This window comes from Talpa europaea (assembly GCF_964194135.1).
Source record: "Talpa europaea genome assembly, chromosome: 10".
Classification (NCBI taxonomy): domain Eukaryota; kingdom Metazoa; phylum Chordata; class Mammalia; order Eulipotyphla; family Talpidae; genus Talpa; species Talpa europaea.
Window position 1 is genome coordinate 923,922 of NC_140077.1, and position 26,195 is coordinate 950,116.

General features: G+C 65.5%; 1 protein-coding gene across 1 annotated transcript; it reads right to left on the reverse strand.

The window, feature by feature from the left end:
• Positions 1 to 4,766: 4,766 nt before the first annotated feature.
• Positions 4,767 to 24,928, reverse strand: GLRX3 (glutaredoxin 3; the record flags this gene model as incomplete). Its single annotated transcript, XM_084244375.1, has 11 exons — positions 4,767 to 4,984; positions 6,548 to 6,640; positions 6,726 to 6,765; positions 7,455 to 7,507; positions 8,698 to 8,755; positions 10,508 to 10,569; positions 10,768 to 10,940; positions 14,517 to 14,718; positions 15,291 to 15,365; positions 21,533 to 21,641; positions 24,843 to 24,928. 11 exons carry the CDS (start codon positions 24,926 to 24,928, stop codon positions 4,934 to 4,936), a joined length of 1,002 nt encoding a protein of 333 aa, XP_084100501.1. The 3' UTR covers positions 4,767 to 4,933.
• Between the last annotated feature and the right edge of the window lie 1,267 nt (positions 24,929 to 26,195).

Here is a 26,195-nt window from a genome sequence, read left to right on the forward strand (position 1 = left end):
CCCTCGGGGTGGACGCGTGTTAGCTGCCAGCCCCGATGCATCGCCCCAGCGCGCCCCGACGAGCAGGGGGAGGGCCCGGGCGGACCCGCTGGCTGGCGCGACTTCTCCCCCGGCCTCTCACCCCAGGAACCAGGCGGCGCTCGCGCTGGGCCCCAGGACCTCGCAGGGAGACGCGGGCGCGAGGTGATCTCCCCGCCCAGCGAGGACGAGCCCCGCCGCGGAGGCCAGCGGCCGGCACAGGCGCCTGGGACGGTTCCCCAGCCCGGTGCCCCTCCAGGACGCGCTGGTGCCGGCGCTGGCACGACCCCCGGGGGGGCCAGATGACCCGGTGTCCCCGCGCTCCAGCCTCGCCCCAGGCCCCAGGCAGCGGCACAGGCGCGGGGCGGCTGCGGGAGGCCCGGGCGCTGCAGAGGCCGGCTGGGCCACGGCCGCGAGGACCCCACCTGCCCAGGCCCGCCGTGGGGTGCGCACGGGGCCCTGCCCCTGAGCAGGACCCGGACGCTGGGGCCCGGCCACCTGGACCCGGACGCTGGGGCCCGGCCAGGGCTGGGCGGCCGAGAGCGGCTGCCTCTGGGCCTCAGGGTGGGCGCGGGGGGCGTGGAGGGCCTGGACACACGCACGCACACGGGACAGCACGCCGGGGGGGAGGCGGGCGGGAGCAGGGGGTGCAGCGTCCAGGGCGGGCGCCTGTGCCCTGGAGCCCCTGGAGGTGAGCAGGACGCCGGCCCTGGGGGAGATGCCCTAAGGGGACTCCCTAAGGCGGACTCGGAGGAGCTGCGGGGCCGCGGGCGCCCCGGTCCTCGCGCGCCCCCTGGCGGTCCGAGGCCGCCCCTGCAGCCGGGCGGGCCGCGGTGCGCAGCGCCCTCGCGTGGACACGCGCGGTCACTGCCCTCCGAGGCGCCCACCCCCAGGCCCGCGAGTCTCAGTGACCCTCCGCGTCAGCAGCTGGCGGCCGGCTCAGGGCCCGGCAGAGGGGTGGGCCGGGCAGGGTGCCCAGAAGAGCCCACGCAGGGGCGCGAGGTTCCCCACCTGTCGGGGCCCACGGGCGGGCGCCCTCCCGGCTCCCCTCGGGGGTGGGTTTCTGCTCCTGCCTCCACCCCGCACGGTGGTGGGGGACCTTGTGGTGGTGGTCACCAAACTGACCCCCAGAGGAGGTGCACTGACCCTTCAGGAAAGGGGGTGCAGAGGGACTCACCTCCCCAATAGGGGGTGCACGGGAATTGAGGACACCTCCAGAAGGGGTGGCGCTGGGCGGAGCCCTCCAGGATGAGCCCTCTGGAGGGGGGTGCTGGGCCGGCTGCAGCCCAGGGCACCGGGGAGGGGGCGGGCCTGGCGGCGCCCCAGCGCAGCCCCCAGAGGACCCACCACTCCAGATGCAAGGGTGGGCTTCTGGCACAGCGGAAGTCGAGGTGACATTGGTCAGCGCGCCTGGGCAGCGGCTCGCCAGAGCCTCCAGTTTACCTAAGGCCCCAGCCCGGGGCTGCAGCCGCTCCTGCGCTGCCCCTGCCGGGTGGGCCTCAGGCCCTGATGCCGGGACCCCACTGCTGAATCCGCTGGGCCCCCCGTGCTGGCCACATCCCCAGCTCCCGCGCTGGGCCTGCAGGGCGCCGGTTGGCATGTGCCGGAGGAAGGGGGAACTGGGCCGGGCAACCCGCCCTCCCATCCCTGCGGAGCCCCCCTCGTGGCTGCACAGAACTGCAGGCAGAACTGGAGCCCGCGGTCCCCAGCGAGCCAGGCTCTCCCTCAGGGGCTCTGTGGGAGAGGGAGCTGCGTCCAGGGAAGCTGGATGCTTTAGGACACGATGTATGATGCCCAGCAGGGGAGGCCCGCAGCGCCCAGCCAGCCACTGGACAGGTCCCGCATGTCCCTCTCCACCGCAGCAACCAAGACCTGCAGCCCCCGAGGCTGCCAGGGCCGAGCGCGGGCCTCCTGGGGCCAGGGGCCTGGGTGACGCCGACAATGGACCTGGAGCCCTCCAGTGGCTCTGGACTCTGCCTGGGCCGGCTGCTCCCAGTCCTGACTGTCCCCGAAGCCCACTGCACCCCCAGCAGAGCACCTGGGCAGACACCGGGATTCCGGGACACAGAGGCCTCGGGCACAAGGCCTGGTCTGAAGGCCCCGTCTTGGCGCCGTAGGCTGGGAAGGCGGCCACTCGCGTCCTGCCGGTGGCCAGCTCCTACTGTCTGACTTCGGAAAACTGATTTTAAAGAAAACCCAAGCCAGTGCACTGCGCGTCTGGAAGCGGCCACGTGGGTCTCAGCAACACGGTGCCGGCCCGCTCAGCGCTCCGCCCGCAGGCCTCGCTGTGGCCACACCCCTGCCGCCAGGACCCGGCCGCCTCCGCCAGCCCCGCAGGATCAGCCGCACGCAGGGCCCGACCCCCAGGCCTTGGTCACCGCCGCAGCCAGAGGCCCTGCTGCGGCCCGCAGCCCCGGAGGGCGCCGAGGGCTCACAGAGGGCCCTGCGACGCGGTCAGCCCTTGGGAGGGTGCGGTCCTGCCGGCCACGGCCGACTCCACGGGGCAGTTTCAGGCCAGTGAACGGCTTTCTCCACCCGGGAGCGGGCCTCTTCGGGGCCTGTGGGGCCGCGGCTTCTCACGGCCACTGCGGAGTCTCCTCCGGAGCAACGGCCCCTGGCAGACGCCACCACAGCTGCCTGGACGCTGACTCCCTGCGGGCTGGGGTCACTTCCCTTCCGCTAACCCGCAGCCTGTCGCGCGGGCCTGGGCACTGCCTCCTCGGAGCACTACGGCGGCACGTCACGCTGCGGGGGGCCCTTCCGGGCGGGCAGAGCGCTGGGCACGGCCCCGGGGGCGCAGCGCTGTCCCGCCTTGTTTCGGCTTTTCCCTCCCGCTTGCCGAGGCCCTAAACCCCCCGCCCTCCCTGCGCCCTGCCCGGACCCTGGCCTCAGAGCCCCGGGGTGCTACTGACCCGTCCTTACAGGGCCCCAGTCACCGCACCGTCTGCCACGCAAATGCCACTCGGCTGCTCTCGCCCTGACCTGTTCGCCTGCACGGTGCGCCCCAACACCCCCACTTGGTGGAAACGGCTGCCTCCCCTCTCCCTGCAGCAGAAAAGTTCTCCAGAGTGTGAGTTTTTTCTTCCTTCCCGAGGAAGCTAAAGGGCCAGCCAGGCGGGCAGGACCTGGGGCTCCTGAGGCCAAGCACCGAGCACACGCAGCAGCCACAGGACACCGGCGGTCCCAGCCCAGCTCCCTCTGGTCTCCGCACAGAGGGGCCCTGACGTGCCCACCGCCAACCTCGGCGCTGACTCGGGCGTGGGGGCCAAGAGAGCCGTGAAGAGCCGCCTGCAGGCTGGGGGAGGGAGGGGGCAGCCCGGAGACCTGACTCCCTGCGCCGCCACAGGTGTACAGGCGGCTGCCCTCCCCACCGCGGCGGGCTCGGCGTCACACTCCCATCGGCCCGGCCAGCCCCACGGTCCCTCCCCTGCACAGACGCCCCTTGAAGGCCTTTGGTCAAATGGGTTGTCGGCCCCATTTCTGGTTACAAAGTGGAATCGGCTTTCCTCCCTGTACAGTCCAGCCCCGCAGGCTGCGCCCCAAGTGGACGCCGGCTCCATAAGGAAGGTGCCCCCAGCCGACCACACTGGACGGCCCAGCAGCAGCCCCGCCGGAAGGTGCCCCCGAGGACGGGGTGTGGCTCCCGCGGGCTCAGAAACTCTCAGGCGCCGCCCAGCCCCTGCCCTGCCCTGGCACCAGGAGCAACTGCCAACGGGGCATGGCACCGAGGCCCCGGCCCCCCAAGGCCACGGTGCTCCTGGGTCCCACAGCCAGGCTCGGCAGCCCCGCCCACGCACCCCACCCTCCCCACTCACGACGACCCCCACTGGACGCACGGCTAGCCAGCCGCTGCACACCAACCCCAGCAGTGCTCAGACTGGGGCCACCCCCGCAGAACCCCGCCTGGACCCCGCAGGCGCCGCTGCTCCTGCTCCGGTGCCGGGCAGTGCTGGGGGCCGGCGGGGCGAGGGCGCACTGCCCTGACGCACGGCACTCCGAGGCAAGCGCCACTGCTGGAAAACCCGAGCTGGCCCTGCCCATGGAGCCTGAGCTTCAGAGGGGTTCAAGAATCACCCACTACACCCCCGAAATAGGCCCAGGAAGCCGGACCGGGAGCCGCTACACGCCGCGCGCAGGAGCAAGGCCGCAGCCCCGTGAGGGGGCGCCCCAGGCCAGCGGCTCGCAGGACTCCACGCCCCGCCGTACAGGTTCTCTGGGGAGTCACGTCTGAAACGGGGAGAGGAGGGGGGGGACGCGCGTGCGAGCGCCATCTCCCAGGCGACCAGCCCCCCAGGAGGCGGCGAGGCCACGGCTGAGGCCGAGCCAGCGGGGGGACCCTCGCTGAGGGCTGTCGAGAGCAGCCCCGGCCAAGGCCTCCCAGCTCCCCGTCAGCACCACACCGCCACCTCCTGGGCGAGCGTCCCGGTGGCACCCGATGGCAGCGGCCGAGGCAGTCTGAGCCAGCAGGTGGCCCCCATCACCGCCGGCTCCCCAGGGCCAGGCACGGCGCCCGGAGACCATCAGCTGGACTCTCGGGCGCAGTGACGTGCTCCCTGGCCAGTGAGGGAACCCAGCGCCTGCCCGCTGAGTGCTGTGGGACAACAGCGGCTCCCGGGGGCTCCTCACCGCGCCAGCCAGCGGCCAGTGCGCCGAAGAGCCGCGAGCGCATCGCAGGGCCCGCAGGCCACGGGGCCCGCACATCTGACTGGCGCAGAGAGACACGCTTTGCACCACCACGCGTGGCCGACTCCGAAGTGGTTTATTGCCTCCCATGTCTGGTGGGAAACACACCCACGGGGCAGGAACCGGTGAGACACACGGAGCCTGGCTGCCCCGAGCACGCCCACCCGCGCCTTGAGGACGGAGTGTGACCGGCCGCGGCGTCCTGCCTTCGCGGGCGCCTGTCTGGCATTCACTAATTCTCTCCTCTCAGAATGGGCAGCAATTCGCCATTTTCTTTCAGTTCCTAATAAGAAAAAGAAAAAAGCAACGCGCATAAGCAAACCGTGAGCGCGCTTGGGCGGCCCGGCCCCAGCACCAGGGCCATGGCAGCCTCGCTGGGCCACCCCCGGCCGCCCAGGCCAGGCGAGCAGCTGACCAGGGGAAGTGCTCTCGCGCCCCGGCTGCTCGGCCCAGGGGGAGCAAGGGGCGCAGAACAAGGGCCTCCCGCGCAGACAGCAGCCTCCGGCAGGCAGCCAGCCAGGCCCAGGGGGCGCGGAGGAGCGGGCGTGGTGTCCAGGCCCCACTCACCCCCGAAGGCTCAGAGCCAGCATCGGTTTACACAGGCGCGGCAGGAAGGGACTTGGACGGCTGGCCCACACGGCTTTGAGTCAGCGCCCGGGCCCGAGCGCTGCGTAGGCCCCGGCCTGGGCCGACTTAACAGGAAGCCACATTCCAGGTCCCCTAAGTCGCACGAAGGGCAAGCAAGCCCCCAGCCCACTCGCTCTCCTCATGACTCTCCAGGGCAGAGGGCAGGCAGCAGGCGGGCACCCCGGGCGGCGAGAGGCCAGCAGCTCAGCAGACCCTCTCCCCACCAAGGCTGCCCTCGGGCTGCTGAGGCGACCTGAGGAGGTCTCCAGGGACACCGGGGCTCCGTCGCCTGCGGTGGGGGCCGGCTGTGTGCGCAGGCAAGTGGCACCGCACCCCAAGCACCTGCCGCCAGGGCCCGGGCTCTCAGGGGCCCCTGGCACGTGCCTCTCAGCAGCGGCTGTTCCTGGGACACAAGACTCAGCCTGGAGAGAGCAGCCCTCGCAGCGCCCGCCCCAGGCCTGAGGACACAGACTGCAGTGGCCGGGGAGAGCCGCTCTCCGGTGCTTCTCAAGGAAAATGCGGACAGCACCGCAGGTTCCAAGACGTGCATGAGCTCAGCGGGTGGGCGTGAAGCCACACGACACCTGTCACGTGCTGAGAAGTGGCTGGCGCAGCTCAGCCTCAGAACTGCATGAAGCCCGTGACGGGCCCCGTGGCGGTGGCTGCACGGCTGTGAGCCCCCCAAGGGAAGGCCCGAGGTGCCAGGCGGAGACCGCACCCACAGACCACACCCTGCAGAACCGCAAGAGCGGACCGACCCTGGGGCGCCACGAGTGATGTGCTGCACGTGCGTCCTCCGGCACCGAGACAGCCCGCTGAGGCTCACCCAGGGCTGGGCGAGGGGCGGTGTCCCCGAGATCAGCGGGCCTGAGGCCGGAGGGCGGGGTGGGGGCAGCCTGGGGACGCTGCCAGGCGCTGTGGGGCTGAAGGGCCTCACGAAGTGCGTTAAAGGCTTTAGTTCTCGAGGTGACAGGGGGGAGCGATGCTGCCCACCCCCGTCCCCTTTCCCCCACCACAGCGACCCCCCTGGGAGGGCAACTGTGCCAATTCAGGTGCGAGGTGAGGATGCCAGCTGGGCGGTGGGAGGGCCCAGGAGCCGCGCAGGGCGAGGGCCGCCCGGGTCAGGAGGGCCCAGCCTGAGACCAGGAGTAAAAGGCCCAGCCCGAGTTTCTGTCCAGTGTGGAGCCACACCCGGGCCCCAGGCGAACCCTGATCTCACCTTGACGATGTCCAGCCCTCCGACGAGCTCCCCTCGGGCATACAGCTGCGGGTAGGTGGGCCAGTTGGCGTAGACTTTCAGCCCCTGCCGGACCTGTGGGGACAGCGCGGCCCTGAGTGAGCTGCCCAGCGGGCCCGGGCGACACGGACCGAGAGTGGGGACAACTCAGAGCACTTACTTCCTCGTCCTCCAGGATGTCGAAGGTCTCATACTCGACACTGCAATAGGGAGGAACATTTAACGAGAAATTCAGTCTCAAGTGTTGAAGAGCTACCTGGTGTTTTATTTTTAAAGATTTATTTTATTTATACAAGAGCTGGGGTACACGCCAGAGGGGCGGGGGGTGAGAGGATCCACCAGAGACAGAGCGGGGAACAGAACTGGCAGACTGACTGAAACACACTGCTGAGGGGAGCAGCGGGGAGACAGGAGAGGTCTGCGCGCCATGTGGGTAGCTCCCTGGCCGGCCAGGGATCGAACCAGTGCGGCGGAGGCTGCGGACAGCTTCACAGCACTGCACTCAACCCGCTGTGCCACCGGGGGGGGGGGCCTACCTGGTGTTTTAAATAGAAAACTATTTTGTTTCTGGGAAAGCGCCCTGTGGAGCTGGGGACAGCGCGAGGAGGCACCTGAGCTGAGCTCCGCCCACGGCCCCTGCCAGAAGAAAAGCGCAGGCCTGCACCCCAATGTCCCCAGCACTTGACCAGCCAGGCCGCCGCCACCTCGGGACGGGGCCACAGCACGTCCACGGCCGCCCCAGGGCCCCTCACGTTACCCCAGCCAGGAAACCCTGCGAGGCCCTGCCCCAGCGCCCGGGGGGCAATCGGGGGGACGCCGCACAGCGGGGGCGTTTCTCTTACTCCGGGGAGATGGCTTACACCTGCATTTGAAAACGAGATTTGCGTACCCGGTACTATTCAGTATTTCCAGGATTTGCCTGCTGAATCCGCACTTCGCTTCCTAAGTTTAAAAAGAAAAAGCAGAGCCCCGTCAGCTGCGCCAGCGCTCCTGCTCCTCCACGCGGGGGTGTGGGCCGGCAGCACCCCAGGGCAATGTGCCCCTTCAGGCGGGGCGCATGGCGGGTGAAGCCGAGCCGTTCCTGCGCCTCCATGGACTGCCCCTCGCAGAGGCTCCAGGCACGGCCCGTGATCCTGTTCCTCCAAGTCACCCCCACGTGGCCGGGCCCTCCGCCCACGGACGTGCTCAACCTCCTGCCCCGGGCCCTGCTCCCGCTGGGCTCCTCCCCGTTTCCACATCTACTTTCCCGATCACAGGGTGTCAAGCTCTGAGGTGACAGAATCTTGGTATTTTTCATGCCACAGGACCCCAAAGCCCAGCCATCCCGCAGAAAGGACCTGGCGCCAAGAGGCCTCACAGCGTTAATATGGCTGTCATCAGAACTCGGGACAACAGTCCTCGGCTTCCAGAGGGAAGCCTTTGAAAGTCATGCTCTGACTGGTCACCAAGGAGGACACACGGACGCCGCGTCACCCGCGGGGCCACTGTGACAGGCGCAGCAAAGCACACGGGGAGCCCACAGGCGCCGACAGCCACACCCCGGGGCCGGACGTGAGCCTCCCCGGCCATGCATCCTCCCCTGGAAGGGACCGGGAGCACAGAGCAGCCCCGAGGGGCCGGTCCGACAGTTCACCAGAGACCCCGGCCCCGGCCTCTGCTCAGAGCACGGGTCTCCCTGACACAGCCGGGCCCTGCCGGCCCCACCCCAGCCAGTGCGGGCTGATCGGGCGCAGGTGGGCCGTGGAGACGGCGCCTGCACCACACGGAGGGCGCGCTCAGCTGGGCGCGGCCCCTCAAACTGCACACCCAGAACGACGCGCACCATCAATTAGGTGCTTCCTCAAAAGAGCGCCTGGGAGCCCCCGTCCCCAGGCCCTGGGGCGGCCTGCAGCGGCCAACCCGCGGCGCACAGCCGCCCGCCCTCGGTCGAGCCGCAGGTCTGCGGCAGGAAGGCGCCCCCCGGGCCGCGGCTGAATGAGTGAGGCAAGCGCAGCCTGAGCCCAGGCCCCGGGCCCGGGCCCGGCGCACCCAGGCCCCCCCGCGGCTCCACCCGCTGCAGCGGGAAGGCAGAGCGGCCCAGGCACACGCGCCTCCAGAGAAACTGCCAAGAAAACCTCCCGTGAGCCCTTTACCTGCTTGTTCCCCTTCATGAAGAGCATCACAGCAGCTTTGTTTGTGAGGACTTTAAGCCTAGAGGGAGAAAACAGACACAAAGTGGCTCAGCTCGGCCATGAAGAGCCTCTTCCGCTCCCCGGAGGGCAGGGGCCGGCGGGCAGGCGCCGCCGCCCCCTTAGCCACGTGCCCCCCTCAAGCCCCTAAGCCGCCGCCAAACGTGACAGGCCTCCTGGCAACGCAGGCGCCTGCAAGCTGCACCTAAGCCCATCCGCTCGCAGTACTAGGACGACGGTGATGGCTGCCGCAGCCACGCGGGCTCCGCGAGGGCCATCGGGGAGCCGTCCCAGCCACTGGAAGGCAGCGGGCACACTGCACCCCCTTCCTGACGCGGGGCGCAGCACCCGCGGGCCCCCTGGAGGGTGGGCACTGCTACCACCAGCTGCTGAACTGTCCCACGCTCCCACCTCAACTGTCCACTCACGGCTCCACCCTGTCACACGTCATTGTCCACGTAACTGTCCGTGCAGAGGCTCGCCTGGGGTCAGCGTGCGTCCCTGTGTGTGTCCCTCCAGGGGGGCGCCAATCGCCACTTCTCAGAATGAGAGCAAGAAGCAAGACTGTGGTGCTGCTGCCACTCACCTCGTGACCCAGCGAGCCACGACAGGGCCTCTGACCAGCTGACCCCCAGACGCTGCTGTGTCCAGAAACTCAGCTCCGCACCCCGCTAACCAGGGCCCCTGAGGCTATCCCTGAGGACACCCTGGCTTGTCTGTGCATCCGCCTGAGTCCAGCCAGACCACAGCGGAGACACACAAGCGCCCTGGAAAGAGGCTGAGGCCGAGCCCCAGGCTCGAAGGGGCGGGATGTGAATAGCTGAGGGCCCTGAGAGGCTGCAGGCAGGTGCCAACATCCACACAGCCTCCAGAGCCCCCGGCGCGCTGCAGAGAGCACAGGCAAGGCCCCAGGGAGCACAGGCGAAGTCCCGGGGAGCCTAGGCGAGGCCTTGGAGGCACCAGGGAACAGCAGCTTCGCCTTCTCACCAAAAAGGCAGGGAGGGGGCATGTCTTTCATGCCCGCAAGGTCAGCCTGATGCGTGCAGCTGCCTCTCAGGGTTACCCTGGTAACCAAGGACAGATCGGGGGGTATGGACTGACTGAACAGTTTTAGATAAAACTTCCAAAATGTTAAATGGTAGGAAAACCTCAAGGGAAGTTTTCACACTACAGACTCAAGCCCTAAGCGCCCAGGGCCGGCAGGCTGCTGCCCCTCAAAACACACTCCTGTCATAGCTTGGCAATCTCAGACACATCAGCTGGGACCCCAGAAGTCTCCCCACAGGCCAAAGTCCAAATTCCTATCAGATCAAATCTCTAGAAGCTGATTGAGACCTTTCAAGTCACAGACATTTTATGAGTTCAACATTTCCTTGAACCGTCAACTGTCAGGTCTGGGAAAAGCAACAGAACCCCGACATGTCGCACACGCGTCTGCTCGCCCAGGACACCGTCACCGGGAGGCCGTGGGGAGTGGCCGCAGAAGAGGCTTTGATCGAAGGGCATGGCATGCCGGGCCGGGCCCAGCAGGAACCCCGGCACCTGGGGCGGCTGCGGCGCTCCAGACGGGACCGAGGCTGCCACGGGGGCTCACCACCGCCCCGTGAGAGCAGAGACCCCCCGCAGGCGTGACGGGAAGGGCACCCACGAGCAAACGCGGCAGGGACGGCCCTGCCACGCGCAGCAGCCCGAGGAGTGGAAGGAGCAATGTAAGAGCTAAGGGTTGAAAAATACTTTCCAAAAGTTTCGAGTAGTCCATCGTTGAAACACTTACCTTTCTTCTAATTTGGGAGCTTTGGGGCAAATTGTATCTAGTTCTTCAGACGCTTCTAACTCCTGAAATAAACAGACGCGCACGTGAGGAAACACTCCCCAGACGGACGCAGTCGCCGCACACCGGCCTCTGCCAGCGCCTCCGCAGGCCGCGCCCGGGCTCACAGGCGGGCGCCCTCCGGCACCCCCACCCCCGTGCCCGCGCTCCAGAGCGCGTCCACGTGGCAATTCGTCACAAGGCACAGCCGTCCCGACTCTAACCTTAACGATATCGAGCCCTCCGATGAGCTCCCCAGAAACGTAGAGCTGGGGGTAGGTGGGCCAGTTGGAGTAGGTTTTGAGGCCCTGACGAACTTCCTCGTCGGAGAAGATGTCAAAGCTGCTAAACTGAATGTTATGCTTGTTAAGGATTTCCACCATCTGCTTGCTGAATCCTGCAGGCAGGGAAGAGAAAACACGGGCTCAGCTTCTCGCCCTCGGCCACGTGCGCACAACGCCAAGCCCCAGTGCTGGGGACCCGCCATCTCAGCGGCGGGAGCCGGCAGGACAGTGATGGCCTTTCGCCCCTGCTGCCCACCAGAAGTTGGTGGTGGCAGTTGCCGCTCAGAGCTCATAATTGCCCTTGGTGACAGGCAGGCGCGAGCTGTGAGGTGACTGGGGCTGAGTGGTCCAACCAGACGTGTGGGTGAAAGAGGAGCTAAGCCAGCACTGGAGGGAGCCAAGGAGCCCCCAGAAAAAGGAGACGACCCGGGCCCCCCGAAGGAGGAGAGACGACGCCGGCCCCTGGAGGAAAGAAGACAGTTCCAGCCTCTGAAGAAAGGGAGAAGCAGCGTCCAGCAGCCGCCCCCAAGGAGGGGAGGCGCCGGAGGACTCGGTCACAGACGGGCCTCGGGCCTGGCTCTGACGTCGCCTGAGAGGAGCCCACAGCCCCGGCCTGGTGCCGGGTGAGCAGCCGCCACGTGTGGGCGCAGCGAGCTCGTTATTCCAGGTTGTGAAGAAACCCCGGGGTGGTGGTTCCGGAGGCTGAGGTCTCCCGCCACCGTGCGTGCGGGTGAGACCCCCGACAGAGACGGTCCTCTTATAGGGCCTGTCCTCTGGCTTTTGGCCTTTCGGGGCTTCTGGGTGGCGCTCTGGTCTCAGAGACCCTGTGGCCTCTCGTGGCCTACTCTGCCCGTTTCAGTGGGAAGAGGCCACTCTCCGCCCGTTTCACCAGCACACGCCGCTCCTCCCACAGGCCGCGTCTCCCCGAGGCGGCTCCACGGCTGGGGTCCCTGCTGGAGCCGGTGCGGGTCCCTGAGGACACCCACCCTCCAGCTTCAGGCTTCTGTAAGACTGGGCCGCGCCAGCTATTTCTAAATAAAGCCACGTCACGGAATCCACGACACGACGCGCGGCGAGAGCAGCCTGGCCTGACGGTCAGCAAAGGCACGGTCACCGCGGGGCCTGACCCGCCCCGAGCGGCTCCAGATGCGACGAGCACGGCTCTCCGCGCGCGGGCGCCTTGCTGCCCCGCAGCGGGAGAGCGGGGTCCGGGCACGGCCCGAGTGAAGCACCGACTCCGAGTGTTCTCCGTCCATCTGGGGGGCGACGGGCAACAGCGAGAGGCTGGCGGCGGGTCTGTCGCCGATACACTCCCTCATCTCCATGCAACCGGCCACGCAGAGGCTTTGTTTCCGCTTTGGCCAATGACATGCACCCTAGAAAGACCGATGGGGAGACCTTCCTGTTTCAGGGCTGACGCGGCAGACCGGGAATGCCATGCTGAGGGGTAACACGGCGAGAAAGCCTCGCTCCAGGAACATAACGCTCACACGCGCATTCTTTACAACAACAATGCACGCATACGATAAAAATATTTAAGTGAAAAAAAGCCAAGTTTTCAGCAACCTCGTCGCCATTCCTGTCTGCAGCCACTTGGACGCGAGACGGGACATGTGAGGGAGGCCCCGGCACGTCACGGACCCGGCGGCGCCCCGAGGGCTGACCTGAAGGCCGTTACGCGACTCCCGCTGCGGGGACAACCTGGACCGTGTGCAAACACCTTTTGCTCTGCTGAACGCCGACTGAGATAGTCACGCGGTCTCCCAAACAAATTAACCTGCGTGTTCAAGGATTTAACGTCTGTTCACAAAGCCGTCACCTCGCTGCTTCTGGCAAACCTTCCCGGTCACGAGAGCGCCGAGGAGGCCAACCTAACCCTGTGAGCACGGACACCCCCTCGCCCACATCAGGCTCATGCGGCGGTGTCCGAGCTGCAGGTGGAGCCCCAAAGTCGAGGAGAGGAAGGCGAGAGGCGCAAAACATCCAGGCAAGGCGCCAGCCTACCTTCCCGTGAGCTGAGAGCAGGGGGCGCTGTGGTATGCGGCTCCCTCGGGGCCAGCATCCTGGGGTGCACAGGCCCTGGCCAGGGGGCAGCTGTCAGAGGCACTCAGGCAGCCATCACGCGAGGGGTCTGGTCAGGCGCTCCGGGGCCACGGCCTTCAGAGGGCTCTGGCACGCAACAGAGAAGCACGTTTTCCACTAACCAGGCCCCAAGAGGCAGAATCGCCAATGCTGCTCTAAGAACCAGAGGGCAGAGTGCCGCCAGGCACGCAAGAAGGGGACAGGGCACCTCCCTGGAGGCACAAGGGTTAAGTCTCAGCACTCAGAAGCTGTGGCCAGCCGCTGCAGCGCGAGTCCGATCCCTGGCCAGGGAGTGACCCACATGGCGCAGCTGACCTCTCCTGTCTCCCCGCTGCTCCCCTCAGCAGCGGATTTCAGTAGAGCTGACTGTTCTGCTCCCCACTCTGTCTCTGGTGAATCCTCTCACCCCCGCACCTCTGGCCTGTACCCCAGTTCTCGTGTGCATAAATAAATAAATCTTTAATGAAAAAAAGAAGACGACGGAATCGGCAAGGTCATGAAAGGCAGGCCAATCACAATAAAAAATCCTCCAATTAATCCTGATGCAGACGTTCTATCAAAGAGCACCAACCGTCCAGCAAGACCCTGTCAACGGCATGTGATGGAGACACGTCGGGACAGGGAAGCTACTAAGCACGTAGCTACAAGAACTTCAAGTGTGTGAGCGGAGTGAAAACTGTCGGTCATATCTGAAAACCTTTAATTCCCCCAGCTATGCCTTTCGTCACCTGTCTAGAAGGCCCCGCATTTTCCACTCCCCCTGAGGTGTCCGAGAGCTTCACTCTGCTGCTGACCCGCTGCTGGGGCTCCCGAAGGCCCCTCAGCCAGCACCAACACGCGGGAGACGCCACTCGCCGAGTCCAAGAGGCACAAGGTTGGCAGGAAACCGGTCTTTTCTACTGTAATTCTGACTTACTTGAAAAACTGATAAAAGGTAATTAAAAGATGCTCCACAGCCGGCTCCAGCCCCACCCTGCTCAGACAGGCTGGGGACCAGGACTGGCATTTCGGCACCAGGGTCTTCTGCGTCCATCCGCTGCCATTCAAAAGAGGTTAGAGAACCCGAGGGCTGGGTCTAGGGGGAGGGTGTGCCCTGCTTCCTGTGGGTCCCCAGTGCCGCCCACCTGCAGGCACTCCAAGCGGCACAGGAAAGAGACACCAGGCCCCCAACACAGAGGGCCGCGCTCGCCAGCTCCCCCAAGGACAGCCTCTCGAGCACGCGCGTGGATGGTGGTGGCCGCCATCGGTGGGGCACAGGCCCAGCCGAGAGCGGTGGCAGCCAGCCCGGGCAGAGACACCACCAGGCTGTGCCCCCCACGCGCCAAGACTGGCCCACCGCTCACAGCCACGTGATCTGAGCAGCCAGCCAGCCACCCAGGGGCCACCGGAGCCCCTCCCACCTCCACCCAAGGGGACCCTGAGCGAGGCCCCCCTGGGGAGGGTCCCTCCATGTCAGAGAAAAATCTTCAGGGGGTAGTTTCTAAGTGCCTCCAGCCCGGCCCCGCCTGCCCACACGCCTACCACCCTCGCTCAGCACTGCCGTGCCCAGGGAAGGCACCTCTCCCAAGCCAGGGGCCGCTGGCCGCGCCCGCCCGCCAGCTCCTCACCGCAACGCGGCTCCTGGGGGGTCCCCTTCATGAACAGCATGCAGGGGGCGGCGTGTGTCAGCTTCTTCAGGCGCAGGCTGAGGTCCTCCTCGGGGTGTGGGGCGCCGCCTGCCGGGAGGGCACCACTGCTCGCGTGCCGCTGTACCTTCTTGGTGAGCTCGGGCGCGTGGGCGCCGTCCAGGCGGTCGACCTTCTGCGAATTCTGCAGTGAGAGAGGCGCTTAGAGTTCCCTGCCCGCCCAGGACGGGCACACCCACAGCTCCGCCTATCTGAAGGGGTCGATGCTCCGCGTGAAAAATGAAACACAAAGTGCACTGGGCAGCGTCCCGCAAGGCCTCCAGCCCGAGCGCAGAAGCAGGCCCTCCTTTTCCTTCTCGGGCACGTACCAGGAAAACACCCATGTCAAACTCGAACGATCCGGCCTTCCCACCCTGATGGGGGCGGGGGGGGGAATCAACCTATTGTTAAGTACAAATGAGGCATTCAGGGGACACAAGGGCGCACAGATCTTCCCGGCGGGGCGTTCACCAAGCCAGAGCCAGTCCCATATCACCACGCCTGGGCTCGGGGCCGGACGGCGAGTGCCCAGCATGGCAGTGTCCGGGGTCTGCACTAGAGGCCCCCAGGTCTGGTGCGGGGCTCCCCCCCACAAACAACGGGCCAGTTTCCGGGGTTCACGGAGCGGCTCAGCATGGGCACAAAGGAGAGCAGGGAGAGGCCGGCCGGCGGGCACCCGGGGCTGGGCAGCGGGCGGGTGGCCATCTTCCTCCTTACCTTGAAAAACAGAAAGGTGGGGACAGAACTGATCTCATATTTTTCAGACACCTCAGGGACGGCTTCGGCTTCCAACTTGAAAATAAGATAATTTAAACTGGATTATAAACAGGCCCTTCAGTACGCAAATCAGCTCCCCGCCTCACCCAGGAAGGACGCCTTGCTCAGGAGCGGCTGGCCCGGGCACATTTACATTTAAATGAGGCTCACTGGGCCGCTGGAGTCCCTGCATCTGCAGTGTCAAAACAGGTTCAGAGGTTTTTATTTTGTTGCACATTTCAAAGGATGCCCGGAGGCTGTGAATAAAATTTTTGGTGCACTAGTGACCTAGTAAATTTTCAATCCTATGCAGCTACTACGATATTGAAATCCATAAATCACTGACCCCAGTTATGTCATGATTACAGTGCTTATTTTCTGCCCACAGCAATTCTTGCTGTTTGCTCTATTGACTAATTTCAAGAGGCACTACATCACGAGTGACAGCTCCGGCCCTCCGCAAATTATGAAGCAAAAAGGAGTATTTCTTCAATAAACTATTGATGGCGGATAGATTTTGCTTTTAACTCCTGCCAGGCCGCTGGGCTCCGAGCAGACCCGCCAGGCGGCGCTTCGGGCCACCCCACGCAAGCGCCAGGCTGGGTGCCCGCTTCCTGCGCGACCGTCTCCTGGAGCCCCTGCGACTCACGCGGCCCCGACTCCCGGACCGCAGACCTGTTTGTTGACAATTTCCAAATAACGAGCAACAACCACCGCTCGGGGCTTCCGTGGGGCTTCACAAAGCACGGCTGTGAGGAAGCCAGGACTGTCTCTCCCCCTCACGGGAGTGTCCGTTTACTCTAAACTTTGAAAACCAATCAAGATCTGTATTCACACTACACCTCTAGGAAATGAAATGTATTGATAAATTACATTGCTGCAAATGCTTAAACACACACACACGCTGTATTCCTCCCAGAGTGGGGTCCTGGGGGCTCCCCGCTTCTCTGCCGGCTCCAGGGCTCCCACTCGCTGGCCCGTGCCGCCCCGGCCCCTCACCGCCTCCTTCTCTTGCTTCAGAAATACTTCCCAGCGCTGCTTCTAGCTGCTCGGCTGTGCTGACGCGACAACGGCGCCCACCGTCCAAGGACACGGAAAACGGAGCTGGGCACAGCCCCGGAGGCACACTGGCGGAGCCCGGCTCCTCGGGGCTCAGCAGCTTCTGTGCCTTTTCCTCACGCGTGTCCCAGGAGACGGAGCAGAGGGGCGCGGAGAGGCCGGGCCGGCTGGGTGCGGACCCCACCTCTGGCATCCCCAGGCTCCCAGAGGGACGGCTGAGCAGAAACCGCGCGGAGGCCGTCGGCCCGAGCAGGGCCAGCAGCAGCCAAGCCAGGACCCCTCAGGGCTTCAGAAGCTGCTCTCCTCTCTCATCCCTGCAGGTTTCCAGCCGTGCCCCTCAGGCGGCCCCTGGGGGGAAGCCCAGGCGGATGCCAACCACAGTGGGCAGGCTGTGGTGAGGGCCGGGCAGGGCAGAGCGGGCGGGGCAGGCACGGCAGGGCGCAGCTCCCCACAGACTGGGCCGGGCACCCTCTGAGCACCCCTGCCCAGCCCTCAGGTGGGCCCCTCCACCACTGGCAGGTGCCAGGACCTGCCTGGGCCTGCTGCCTCGCCCCCCACTCCACTCCCTTCCCCTCCCCGAGCCCACAGGTCCTCTCTAGGCCAGCGTCCACCCCCTGCCCACCGCGCCCCTCAAATCAAGGTGACAACCTGGGCTCAGGACCTCCCCTTACCCCGACCCCGACCCCAACCCACCACCAGGTCTTCCGGGGCTCCTCCGAGAGGAAGCCCAGAGGCCTCACGTCCAGCTGGCCGGCTGCCCCGGGAAGGCCCTTCAGGTCCCCACCCCACGCTTCGATCAGATGCCGCTGCCCGGGCCCCTTCCCAGGAGCTACCCCGTCCCCTCCGTCGCCTTCCCGCAGCCTCCCGACTTCTCTGCTGGGACTGGCATCCCCACTTGGCCTATGCCCCAGGCTGCAGGCATGCAAGGCCCAGGATGGACCCCGACAGGACGCTGGAGGCCCCACCTCGGGCCAGGGTGGTGCTGAGGCCCAAGAAGCAGGAGACCTGACCAGACCTGACAAGAGGGACCTCCTGCTATGCCTCAGAAAGAGGCTTCTTTCTGCTCTGTCACAGACACCCCAAGGAAACCTCCAAAATCAAGGTTTCTTCTTTGTCAAACAGCCAAATAAGAATTTCAAAACAGATATTTTCGTAAGACAGCTGCCACACTTGGCCACCAAACTTTATTAGTTTACAACTGATAAGCCACGATAACTGTGCCTTTTTGTTGTTGTTGTTAAAGATTTATTTAAGCATACAAGAGCAGGGGTGCAGGCCAGAGGTGTGGGGAGTGAGAGGACCCACCAGAGACAGAGTGGGGAGCAGAACAGGCAGAGCCACTGCTGAGGGGAGCAGCGGGGAGACAGGAGAGGTCTGCTGTGCCGTGTGGGCTGCTCCCTGGCCGGCCAGGGATCGAACTCGTGCTGCAGTGGCTGCGGACAGCTTCACAGTGCGGTGCTCAACCACTTGCGCCACCAGGGAGGCCCAACTGTGCTATTTTTTAATGATCAGGACATTGTAGATGAAAAACAGGCAGTTTACGATCAGCAGTTCCACCATGATTATCTGAGCAGATCGTCAGCCTTCCCAAAAGCACACACAAGCTGCTGGGTGAGCTTGCTGGCTGCTGCTAACTCCAGAAATCCAGGTGCTCAGCCAGTGGCTGGCTGCGGGGCTTCCTGGGGCCGGCGGCATGGTGCGGCACACAGCCCTGCTGGAGACTGCACAGGAGAAGCGGCAGCAAGAGCCTCCAGCCGTGCAGAAGTTAAGTGGTGTGAGCCGTACCTGTCCGATGGCTGCACATACAAGTCAGGGGCTCCCCGGTGGGGCGGGGGTTAAGTCTCAGCGCCATCAAGCTATCGGCAGCCACTGCGGCCTGAGTTCCTCCCGGCCAGAAGCTACCCGCAGGGCGCAGCAGACCTCTCCTGACTCGCCCGCCGCTCCCCTCAGCAGTGTGTTTCAGGCAATCTGCCTCCTCTGCTCCCCACTCTGCCTCTGGTGAGTCCTCTCACCCCCGCACCTCTGGCCTGCACCCCGGCTCTTGTATGCACAGATAAATAAAAATAAATCTTTGAAATAAAAAAAAAAGTCAAAACTACAAAGATCCCATCTTTAAGGGGTAAGACAATGCAAATTTACCCCTTCCGTGTCCTGCACGAAGTCACAACGGGCATAAACGCAAGCGCAGCGGCCACCACACAAACGAGGCCCGCCGCAAGCAGGCAGCGCGCCAAGCTCCCCCAGGCGCCGACCAGCACCCGCAGAGATCAGGGTGCCGGCGCCCAAGAGGGTGAGCGGCGGGCGCCGCACACAGTAAGGGAACCAACAAGAAAGGGGGTGCCATGACGCCCGGGTGAAACTTCGCTGCGGGACAGCCCGGCCCAGGGACAGAGGAAACCGCCACTGGCAGCCCAGAGCCGCCGGGACCACGGGGGCTAACTCCGAGTTGCACGAACCAACGAAATCCAACGTGACGTGCCTGACGTGACCAACGCCCGCTCCCAGGGCACCGAGGACAGGCCTGGACCTTGAACACGCCCGGAAGCGCGTGCTCCCTCCTCCCGCCGCCTCCGCGCGGGCCGGGCTGCGGCACACGACCCCCGTCAGGGCGAAGTGCTGGCGAGCTGACCGCACGGCGCGCCAGAAGCGAAGGCCCGTGACACGCTAATTAGCCATTTAGTCTTATTCTGGATAAATCTAGGGTTTCCATAACATTTTGGGCGACTGTTTCAGTGATTTTCCCACAAGCCCTTGAGGAGCGCAAGCCTTGGGCTGGGCAGCCAGGGCGGCTGAGGGGACTCTACTGAGAGCCCGGTCATCCCGGGACTGGGGCCGGGACCGCAGAAGCCTTGGCGGAACAGCCGGGACCACGCCATGAGGCGCCCTCACCGCCGTCCACCCCAGCGGGCGGCCTCTGAAGCGTGCGTCTCCGTCACCAGCCGCGCCCTGGACGTTTGAGTCACACGTGGAGGACTCCACTCCTTACAGGACACCGAGCTCCGCCGCCATAAAAAAGACTAAAAAATCAAGTTTAAAGACACGGGGTGGTTAGAAAAGAAGCCTCCGAACCCTCGTGTTGAAGAAGAGCCGTGAACAACCGAGGGGGCGGGGGGGGGGTGTCGCAGGCCTCACGCACCTGTGCTCACTGCTGCTCCAGCGCCCTCAGGCCTCCTTCCAGCCCTAAGCGAGGGCCGGGTGTCCTCACGGCCATGGAAAAGCCCCACCCAGGGGTCCCGGGGAGCAAGGACTGCAGAGCCCGCCCAGTCACCAGCCCCGAGTGGCAGGCTCGGGTCCAGGTGGCCCAGGCAGGCAGGGCTCCCATGCGGCTGGCTCAGGCACTTATGCCCTTGAGCCGCTCGAAATCCCAGCGCCAGGCTCGGCAGCGGGCAGTAACCTGCAGTGACTGCAGAGACACCCCCCACCCCCCGCCCCGAGCCCGCCTTCAATCACAGCCGGCCGTGACTGTCACCTCCAACCACGGGCGACACGGCGGCTTTGCTGGCCCCTTCCATTATTGATGCCGACACCTGAGGCCTCCACTCTCAGGTTACACAACACGATTCACTGGAATTTTAAATGAGTCCTTCAACTTTAAAAGGCGCACGGCTCTACTGCGCTGGCTCTGGCTGCGGCACGCAGCACTGGACACTCGAGACTGGCACGAGCGGCTGACGGCAGGGGCGCGGTGCCCGGGCAAAGCAAAGCTCCTGCGCATCTCTTCGGTTTTGATTACTGACCCATGAAGAAGACGCCGGACACCCAGTCTCAGCGTGGATTCCACAGCGCCGGGACGCCATTACCTGCACAAGCACCACCTGCCAGAGCTGCCGCGGCTACACAGCAAGCAGCACGGTCCCAGAGCAGACACCCTCTCTGCCACGTGCCGCGCCGCGGCCTGTCCTCCCAACGCAGACCCTGGTTTTAAGAAACAGGCCTGGGCCTCCCCGGTGGCGCAGCGGTTGAGCGCTGGGCTGCGAAGCTGCCCGCGGCCTCTGCAGCGCCGGTTTGATCTCCGGCCGCAGGGTGAGGGTCCCGCATGGCGCGCAGACCTCTCCTGCCGCCCGCTGCTCCCCGCAGCAGTGTCCTTCGGTCCTTCTGCCTGCTCTGCGCCCCGCTCTGGCTCTGGTGGATTCTCTCACCCTCCCGCGCTTCTGACTGTACCCAGTGCTTGTATAAATAAATCTTAAAAAAGAAAAAAAAAAGAAACAGGCCTGGGGGCCTTCCTGGTGGCGCAAGGGGTTAAGCACCGCACTATGAAGCAATTCGCAGCCTCTGCTGCACTGGTTCGATCCAGCCAGGGAGCAACCCTGGGAGCAACCCACATGGCCAGGGAGCTACCCACATGGTGCAGCAGACCTCTCCTGCCTCGCCCGCTGCTCCCGTCAGCAGTGTTTTTGGTCCATCTGTCTGTTCTGCTCCCCACTCTGTCTCTGGTAAATCCTCTCACCCCCCGCATCTCTGGCCTGTACCCCAGCTCTTGTATGCATAAATAAATAAATCTTAAAAAAAAAAAAAAAAAAAAAAGGAAGGAAAGAAAAAAAGAAACAGGCCTGGATGACGGGTCCAGTGCCTCGAACAGCACCGGGTCCCGAGCGGCGCAGGCTGAGCCAGTGAGCTGCCTCACAGCTGCTGCCCGCACAGCCCCGGACCTGCCGGCCCAGGGGGAGCGGGGGCCACCCGGAGATGGCAGAGACTCTGTCAGGCTCTGTCCTCCTGCTCCCAAACAGCCCAGAACCGCACAGCTTCTCTGCGGTGTGCTGGCCCAGCCCCACGCCACTGGGCCCGCTCCCTGGCCTCGCCGCCCTATGCCCCCCGAGTCACTTTCCACATCACACCTGGTCATTCGCCCTGAGGTCACGACCACTGCCGGCCAGTGAACAGTCTGGCTGGTGCTTGGTGCTGCCCTCGCACCCGTCCTGAGCCCTGCCAGCACCAGCCCACGACATGGGGCAGGGAGTCTGCCACCTTTCCAACGCCGCGGCTTGGGAGATGCACGAGCCCGTTGGGATCTTGAGACTAATCCACTGCATTAAAACTCCAACTCCCAGCACCAGCCGCAAACAGGCGCGGCTCCGACCACTCCTCCCCGCCTTGAGGGTGCACAGCCGCAGCCGCGCGGGACCGCCAGCACCGCTGGGGAGTACCTTCACGAACGAGACCTGGGGGTGTTCTCTGACGAGCTCTGCCATCACGTCGTTCATCTGCGCGCACTGCGGGGCCCATGGCGCCCAGAAATGGACCACGAGGAGGGATCTGTGGATGAGCAAAATGCAGTTTTTAACGGTTACCTTTAAAAGAAAGAAACACAGGGCCTCCCCTGGTGGCGCAGGCCGTTGAGCGCAGCACCGTGAAGCTGTCCACAGCCTCTGCAGTGCGGGTTTGATCCCGGCCAGCCGGCGAGGATCCCACATGGCGCGGCAGACCTCTCCTGTCTCCCCGCTGCCCCCCTCAGCAGTGGGTTTCAGTGGATCCGCCTGTTCTGTTCCCCGCTCTGTCTCTGGTGAATCCTCTCCTCCTCCCACACATCTGGCCTGTACCCCGGTTCTTGCATAATAAATAAATAAATAAATGAAACACAGACGACATTCTATTACCAAAAAAAAAAAAAAAAAAAAAAAAAACCCTTAAAAAGCTGCCTGAATTGTGGTCACCCTGCTGGGAATCCGCTGGCGAAGCGCCCGGGGACGCAAGCGTGGCTGGACTCTCAGTCCAGGGTAACGCACACGGGGTGGCTGTGAAGGCCCGCCCATGGACCAACAGCACTTTCACGCTTAGGAAAGGGGAGCCCGGATCTCTGCAGGGGAGCAGGACACGCGTGAGAAGCACCTGCAGACATGCTGCTGACACCCCCCACGCAGACTGCACCCTCCCGCCACCCCCTGCTGACCAGCCTCCAGCACAGGCTCCAGAGGGCGCTGCCCTGCCAGCCTGTCTTCTCAGGCGTCTGTCTGCGCTCCCTTTCTGGCAGGGTACCGCGCCCTAGGGATGCTCTGGAGCAGAGACAGCAGCAGGTAACCCGGCCTGCCAGGGGCGGCTTCAGAGACACACTCTGTTACCAAAAGAATTCTAAAAACTGGTAACATGAGCAGACAGAAAAGGGGAAGAATAAACTACTAAGTTCTTAGGACTCCCAGGGTCTACTTACCACCTATTTTCATGTAAATTATCTTGGCAAAGAACCCTCTAGGTCTATCTTCACAGCCTACTAAAAACCCTACAGCTTTATAAAATTCTAGGTTCAAAATACATTCCCCAATCACAAAAATCTGGAAAAGTCAGGAAGAAAACATGTTAAAAGCTTGCTGCACAGAGGAGCCACAGGGGCGGGGGCGGGCAGGAAAAGGGAGAACAAACTGGGCAGCAAAAAGTCCCATGGGGGCAGGCGCTGAGGCTGGGTCTGCTGGGGTCCAGGCCAGCCGGCAACTGCAGCCCCTCTAAACCTGGGTGTGAGCCTCCGCAGAGCAGCCAGGGCCTAAGGGATGGGGAGAAGGAAAACAAGACCCCAAAAGAATGGACACTCAGAAATAATACCCCAACAATCCAATGTCCACAAACTGGGGAGAGCGCGGCACACAGCCCCGTCACCGGGCGGCTCAGTCCCCGAGGGAGCGCGGGCGGGGCCCAGGGGCTGCCCTGCGCAGACTGTGCGGTCACAGGACACTCACAGGGCAGGTCGCTGCGCGCCGTCCTGTCAACGATGACGGAGCTGCTGAGCGATGGCGAGGAGCCAACTACAGCTGGGCCTAGCCACTTGGAGGAATCTGAAGACACCCCTGGCAGAGGCCAGACGCGGCTGGCAGGAGCCATGCGAGCCCCTTGGGGGAAAGACTCAGTGACCATGGAGCGGAGCGGCCCGGGGCGGCAGCTGCCTGGGTGTGCACCAGCATCAGACCCGGCTCGCCGCCCCTAACGTGAAAACGCGTGCACTCATCAGGGCGTGCAAGCACCGTCTCCCACTTCTAAACAGCTGGGATACCACTTTTTGCAAAACTGGAAGAACTTTTAAAATCATAACACCCCTTGATAACAAGACTAGAGTGAGATGAGCACCTCACATCCCACGGGTAAGAATGAAATCAAACCTTCCAGAAATCTAACTTTCTGCCCTAAGGAAGTAATTCCAGATGCAAAGACGTAGCGCGCGTCCTTCTGTCGTTTTACAGAGCAGATAACCAGAAAAACCCCTCGTTCAACAAGGTAATCTTTATGGCCATGAGACAAAAAATTGTAAAGCCATTAAAGACCCCATTTTCAAATAGAAAATGACAAGGGGAAAGGCTCATGATGGGACTATGTTCTGTTAAAAGCTAAAGTAAGTCCCGAACTAGCAGCACACACCCCTACATGCGAAAGAGAAAAAAAAGCACGCCCCCCAACCCAACGCCATCGCTGCTAACGGGACTGCGACGAGGGATCTAACCTCCCTTACCTGCCACCGTTGTCCAGCGGCACGAACCCCCAGACACTGGGAAGACGAAACAAAGACACGAGAGCGCTGTGCAGACACGACAGCACCGCGGGAAGCCAGCACGGCCGCCCGCGACAGTCGCAGTTTCACAAGCTTGACTTTCACTTTCCGCGAACCAGGGACGCCGGGGCGGGCGCCCACCTGCCCCGGCGCCTGCCCGGAGCCGCCTCTCTCCAGCCGGGGCCGGGCCGGGCCCTTCACCAGAACCAAGGGCGCTCGGGGAGCGGCCGCCCCGGTCACCACGGCCCCGGCGCTGCTCCCCGAGGCCCCGCGGACCGCGGCCACCAGCGCGAGCCGGCCCCGCGCGCTGCCCGGCACGAGACGGACCCGGCCGCCTGCCGCGGGCGCCGCCGGCCGCGCGGGGTCCGGTGCCGCCGCCCAGGGGCCGGCGTGGGGGACCGCGCGGAGGAGGACCCCCCGCCCCCCCGCGCCCCCGCCCCCCCGAGCCCCGGGACGGTCCGAGCGGCCTGGAGGCAGAGCCGCCGTCCGGGCAGGCGCTCGGGGCCGGGGGGCCGGTCCTGCCCCGCCGCCTCCGGGCCCCCGCCCTGTTCTCCCCACGCCGTTTCCAGGCAAACCCGGAGGCCCCCGAGCTGGGGGACCCCCTTAAGCCCGTCCCCGCACGAGGCGCGGCCCGGCAGAAGGGGGGCCTCGCGCCGCTCTCCCTCCGAGTCGGCCGCCGAACCCCGCGGCCCGGCCGCGCCGAAGCCCCGGGGCCGCCTCTCCGCGCAGGCCGGGCCCGGCCCGGGGAGACCAGCCCGGCCCACGCGGGCCCCCAGGCCCCCCGCGCCCCGCGCCTGGCGCCCCCCGAAGCCTTCCCCAGCCCCGGGCCCCCAAGACCCCGGCCCCCCGACGCCACGGCCCCCGCAGCCCCCCGGGCGCGGGCCCCGAGGGCGCACCGGGCCGGGCAGGGGCCGGGCGGGAGGAGGGGGCGCGCCCCGCCCCCCAGGCCGCCCCCGAGGCCGCCGCCGCCGCCGCCGCCCGCTTACCTGGCCCGGAGGCGCAGCAGCTCCTCGAACTGCCGGGCCGAGCCCACGTCCGCCACGGCCGCCGCCTCGGCCGCCCCCGCCGCCATGCTGCCGCCGCCAGGCCAGAGCAATCGAGCGCGGCGCGGGGCGGGCGGGAGGGCGGCTGCGCGGGGAGGCCCCGCCCTGACTCCGCCCCGGGGCGGGGCTTCGGGCCCGGCGGCCCTCGCGGCGCGGCCCCGCCCAGGGCCTTGACTGACGGGCGCGCCTGGCGCGTGACGGGCGGGGCCCCCGGCGCTCGGGGCTCGGGACCGCAACGCGCCCCGCCTGGCCCTTCCCGGCAGGCCGGGGGCGGGGTGCGCGCGTGACGTCAGGGCTGTGGTTGACGGGGCGTTTCCCCTGGAATGACCGTGCACGGGGCGGCGGGGGGAGCAGGCGCCCCGCGACCCGCCCCCCCACGCCCCCCACGCCCCGCGCCCCCCACGCCCCGCGCCCCCCACGCCCCGCGCCCCCTCGGCAACCCCGAGAGCGCAGTGTCCGGGGGCGTCCTCGCCCCGCCCCCCAGCCGCCGGCGCTGGGGTGTCCGCGCCGCACCCGCGGGCCCTCCAGGGGCTCCGGGCGCGCCCCCAGCCCGGCCTGGCGAGGGGCGCGTGGGGCCCCCGGAAGGGCCCCAAATGCGGCCATTCGGTGATTATTGATCGCACGTGTGCGCGACAGCCCCGCCGCCGCCCTCGCTCCAGCCCGGCCAGCCCCGCCCTGGGCCGCCGCGGGCCGAGGCTGCCGCTTTCTGCTGGGCAGCGGCCCGGGGTGGACCCGGCGCCCACGCCTCGCCCTGCGGGTACCCGCGGGAACCCCGCAACTACCCCCCGATCCGGGCCGTGGAGGGCCGTCCTGGCCTCCGGGAGGTGCCCAGGCCCAGGACATTCCCAGCAGCTCCGCGGGCCGCTGCAATTATTTTCAAATAAAAAGCTTGTTTTTTTTTAGGAAAGCAAATGAAACCGAGCAATTACTACGAGAAAAACTCAGCAGAAGAACAGCATCTTGAAAGCTTGAGGGGCCGGGGGGCCTCTCAGCGCGGGGGCGCCCCACCCGCGTGCGCACAGTCGCAAGGCACAGCCGAATCTCAGGGAGCCGCAACAGGGATTATCGACAAATAGGACTTTGGGACAAGGAAGGTGTCCCCAAGGCCACACATGGCCGGCTGTCCCACCCCAGCGCGTCCACAGGGTCCACTAGCCCAGACCAAAAGCTTGCGCAGGCGAGATGGCGCCGTCTCCCCGCCGAGAGCCTGGAGCTGCTGGCGCCCTGGTAAGCGGTGGACCAGGGCCCCTCACTGCAGCCGCTGGGGTGGGCGCAGGAGCCGCTGAGGCCGCACGG